The 5160-nt window shown below is 29.8% G+C and overlaps 1 protein-coding gene across 1 annotated transcript; it reads right to left on the reverse strand.

Moving 5' to 3' along the window:
- Window positions 1-3258: 3258 nt before the first annotated feature.
- Window positions 3259-3663, reverse strand: LOC117177001 (salivary glue protein Sgs-3-like). The gene has a single exon (XM_033367449.1). The coding sequence runs from the start codon at window positions 3661-3663 to the stop codon at window positions 3259-3261; it is 405 nt and encodes a 134-aa protein (XP_033223340.1).
- Window positions 3664-5160: the final 1497 nt, after the last annotated feature.

The raw sequence follows: 5160 nt of genomic DNA on the forward strand, positions 1-5160 counted from the left end.
TTTTTTTATTAACATGTTTAAATTTTTTTACATTAAATATTTTTTTATTATTATTATTTAAAGGTGATGCAAGAACATAACAGATTTCGTCGATCGATGCCAATCGGTTGATATATAATATTAATACATTTGTTTGGATAATTAGCAACTTATGGTTATTTATAATATTTAAAAAATCGGTTTTGTAGTAAAACTTTTTTCATCGATATAATTCAAAGTTGAGGGAACGAATTCCTTTTTTTAATGTTTATTTTTATTTTTTTTTGAAAATCATAGTTTTTTTTTGAATGTACAAAAAAATATTAAACTCAGATACAGTAGATTTTTTCTCAAGCCTGTCTATTCACGCAATACAAGCCTGGCGCTATACTGGCGCTGCACAGTGGGACGACATGAAAAAATTATGTTCAAAATAAATTGTAGGTCACAACTTTTCATCGATTTCTATTTCTTTTTTAATTCAGCATTACATTTTCAAGAAACCTGTCGATCTAGATTTTAAATTTAAAAAAAAAAATTGTATAGAGCTGCAAATAGCGAAAAAATGTTAGTTCAAACATTTTTTTTTAAATTTTCTGTGAACATTTTTCTCAGTAGGTTCAGGCCTCAGGTTTTATTCAAAAAGGTTGATACAAATGACAAAAATTTGTTGACATGTCAAGTTATTTGTTATAAACAAATATTTGCAACAAAAAGCCAGTATGATGGATTATGTTTTTGTGAACCATATTTATGCATCGGAGTAACTTGTTTAAAGCAATGCGGTGGAATTCTATCATAAAAATGTGGTATCTGATATAATTTGTTTAATTTATTAACAGTGAACATAAACAAATGCATGATTTGAACAGTTTTAGGCAGAATCAAACTAAATTTTCTTTCGATTGTATTTGAATTTCATTGTCTGTGATGCACATTGATGAATTTTTGTCATCTGATATAATTTTTTTAAATATATCAACATTTTTTATGAATTAAAAAAAATTGTAATCAACATTTTTCTCTACTATTTGCAGCTCTATAAAGATTAAAACAAAAAAATTTAAAATCGGCCTAAACAGATTTCTTAAAAATTTAATGCTGAATTTAAAAAACAATTGAAAATCAATGAAGAATTGTGACCAAAAGGTTATTTTGAATGTCGTTTTTTCTTGACGCTATCTATGTGTTCGTTACGAATTTGCATATATTAAGTTTTCAAATTTCAACTAATTTATAGACAGAACCAAATTTTCTACTTAAACAAAAATTACAGAAGTGAATTAAAAAAAAAAAATGTTGGAATATAATAGTTAGGAAATTACAATACATAATTGCATAAATGCTCTGGTAATAATTAAATGTACACTGTTACATATTTAAGATAATAAACAAGGATTATTAAAGGTGATTGAAATCTTAGAATACGAACTGTGTTATTAACAACGGTATTTTTTAAAGAATGTTTAATAACATTTTTCTTATTTGAATTATATAGTAAAGCTGTAATAAATTAAAATTTTTATAATAAAATTTATAATAAATAATTTTTTGATTGCGTAAATTAAAGTTAAGCCTAACGTTATTATTACTCAAAATAATAAACAAAAATTTGTTAGCCTAATCGCAATTATGATAATACAAACTTTATTATTGTGAATGATTTATTTACACATAAAGTACTATTAATGTGTAAAAATTATTTATGTTTTACAGAAAATCATTCTTTCTTTTTTTTTACAAATACTGTATTTATCATGATTACTTTAATATTCGTTTCTAATTTTACATTTAATGTTATTCTTGGCTTTGTTGAAATATGTATCATTCCAATAAATTTATATCATTACAATTTATAATATGCATTAAGATTTAATCATAGTTATTTTTATTGCCTTGATTTTATAATATTTAATTTTTTTCATTTTGAATCTTCTTTTTACGATTAAAAGAAAATTTACTCTTTATGTATAAAAGTCATTCATAACAAATTTGTAGATCCTTTTTGGATGAAGAAATTTTGCCTGCTAATTAATTTTGGCAAATCTTTATTATACGCCATTCATTTTTATACCTATTTTTACAGTATTCATTTTTGTGAGACTCCAGGCTAAAACAAAATTGAGCTAAGTCTATCTAAAACAGAGATATTTCAGCTTGTGGTATTTTGGGTCTGGTGGACCCGATCTAGGTGAAACAGAAAATGTCGAGGTTCTAGCACTTGAGGATTAAGGTTATTTTTGACGCCTGAAATAAAAACTACGCATGCTATCAAAAAAATGTTCATAACAAATTTGTATATTTTTTTGGATAAATAAATGTTGTCTGTTTTTTTCTCGTAGCTTGCGTCGTTTTTACACAAATTTAATTTTTGATTTTCAATCTTGTTTTTCACGATTGAAATAAAAACTGCTTATCCTCTAAAAAAGATACATGACAAATTTGTAAATCTTTTTAGGTGCACAATTTTGTTCATTCATCTCTTTTCGTATCTTGCTTCGTTTTTTCTCGGACTTAGAAAATGCTATAACTCTGGTATTTTTTATACAATAAAAGGCATGAAGATAAATTGTTCCTATTTTCGTTAACTATAAGTAGTTGCCCAAACAATTTTCAAATCATAAAAAAGTGGCTTATAGAGTTTAAATTTGAGTTTTTTGCTCAAAATGGGCCAGAAAAAACCTGATGTCAGTCAAAAGACAAAAATTACATAGGACCAAAAAATCATTTTGGGAGTCTACTGGTATTCTTATAAGTATACTTTATGTTTTTGGGGTCGCTAAACATGAATCCATTCGCGGAATTGAGACAGCAAGTCAGGATTTGCAGTAAAATTTTAAAAATGGTTAAAAACGTTGAATTTCTGCTTAAATTTCGACCCCAAACTTAAGAACTCTAAATTAACAACCCTCAAACTCACAAACCCACAAACCCCCAACCCCAAACAAAAAAGCCCCAAATCCACAAGGTCCATATCAACAAATCCAAAAATCCAAAACCAACAAGCTCCAAACCCACAACCTCCAAATCCATAAACTCGAAACACACAAGCTCAATATCCACAAACCTACAAACCCCAAAACCACAAATCCCGAATTGAAAAATCCGAAAAGCTTAAACCCACAAGCTCCATATCCACAAACGTACGAACCCCTAACCCACAAGCTCTATTTACACAAACATACAAACCCCAAACCCAGAAACCCACCAACCTCAATTCCACAAACCCAAATAACCAACGTCTTATAATACCAATTGAGAAATTGGTTTAATTTGGGGTTATTGGGTTTGTGGTTTGTTAGTTTGAGGTTTGTGGGTGCACCTGTTTGGGTTCGTGGGTGTGGGATTGATGGTTTGGGGTTTGCATGTTTGTGGATATGGACCTTGTGGGTTTAGGGTTTGTGGGTCTGAGATTGATGGTTTGGGGTTTGTTTGTTCGTGATATGGAGCTTGTGGTTTTGTGGTTTGTAGGTTTGGGGTTCGAGGGTTTCGTGTTTGTGCTTTTGTAGATTTAGAGCTTGTGGGTTTGGGGTTTGTGGGTTTGGAGTTCTTGGGTTTGAGATTGTTGGTATGGGGTTTGTTCGTTTGTCGATATGGTGATTGTGGGTTCATGGATTTGTGGTTTTTGGGTTTGAGGTTTGTAGATTTGTGGATATGGAACTTGTATATTTGGAGTTTGTGCATTTGGAGTTTGTGGGTTTGGAACTTGCGAATTTGGGGTTTTTTGGTTTGGAGCTTTTTGGTTTGGGGTTTCTAGGTTTGTTGATATGGAGCTTGTGTGTTTGGGGCTTGTTGGTTTGGAGTTTGTGTGTTTGGGGTTTGTTGGTTTGGGGTTTGTGTTTTTGCGGTTTGTTGGTTTGGGGTTTGTGGGTTTGGGGCTTATTGGTTTGGAGTTTGTGGGTTTGGGGCTTGTTAGTTTGTGGGCTTAGGGCTTGTGAATTTGGGCTTTGTAAGTTTGGGAATGAAATTGATGTAGAAATTTCTGTTTTTTAACAATTTTTTGAATTTTACTGCAAATCCTGACGTGGTGGTTCGATTCTGCGAATGGATTCGTATTCATTGATCCCAAATACCTAAAGTAAACCTATTCGAATCCCAGTAGATTCCTAAAACCATTTTGTAGTCCTGAGTTATCGGATTATTTATAAATTCATTTTATTACGGAATATTCCGGAATTACGGAATTTTCAGTCACTGATTTCAAATTAAATATAAAAATTAAAAAATTGAAAATAGCAAATCAAATATGGCGAAACGAAACAGGTCCTCGGATTTGAGGGCTTGCATTCATATAATTGCATATAATTGCATTGATTAAATCTTCCTTATAAATAATGTAATATTAAAATATTAACGTTCCTCGCTTTTTTTGCTGCCACATTATCATTATTATATCACAATTGTAAGCTCCCTTTGCCGAGGGGAATATTTTCTTTCTTTTTAGTAAATTTAAATAAAATGTTATCAAAATTTTTTTTCTAAATTATAAATGTGGTTTTGTTGGTTTCTTTGGCAAACAACATAGTGTTGAGACATCTCCACAAATTGAAAAAAAAGAGAAAAAAAAAAGAAACAGGAAATGTTTTGAAATTAAAAGTGTAGAACTACCCATTTTGTAATACGTATAATCTTATTGAAATGTTTTCTTCCTAATTATATTATTATACTCAAAGGATGATTTTGCAAGTTGTTTTCTGACGTATTTTGTAAAGAATTAAATTTCCTAAATTGACAATGGTTAACATATTATTAGAGTCAAATATTCTACTACTTTAAGGATTTTGTTCGTCCATCTCTGTTCCATTAAAATTAATAAAAGCAATTTGAAGACAAATGACCCAGCATGAAAATCAATCGAACTCAAAAAATAGTGCTGTGCGATGCAATTAAGTAACCGTTAAAGAAATGCCGAACAAGCAAAAAGGTTTCCATCAGTCAATAGTTAATCGGAAAAATTAAATCGAATTAGTTCAGACATTAAAACAAAGTGCGGATAAATAATTAAATATTTTACGATCACGAACACGATCATTTCCGCTCTTCAGGCGGTTAATTATTTAACGAATTATTTAGTTTAATCATGTATTTGTTTCAGCCAAAATTATTCGATTACATCGCTGATTTCTTTAAAATACTTTCATAATCAAATATTCTTTTTGGCGCTTCGGATAGTCGAAAGAA

Source organism: Belonocnema kinseyi, chromosome 1, assembly GCF_010883055.1.
Source record: "Belonocnema kinseyi isolate 2016_QV_RU_SX_M_011 chromosome 1, B_treatae_v1, whole genome shotgun sequence".
Classification (NCBI taxonomy): domain Eukaryota; kingdom Metazoa; phylum Arthropoda; class Insecta; order Hymenoptera; family Cynipidae; genus Belonocnema; species Belonocnema kinseyi.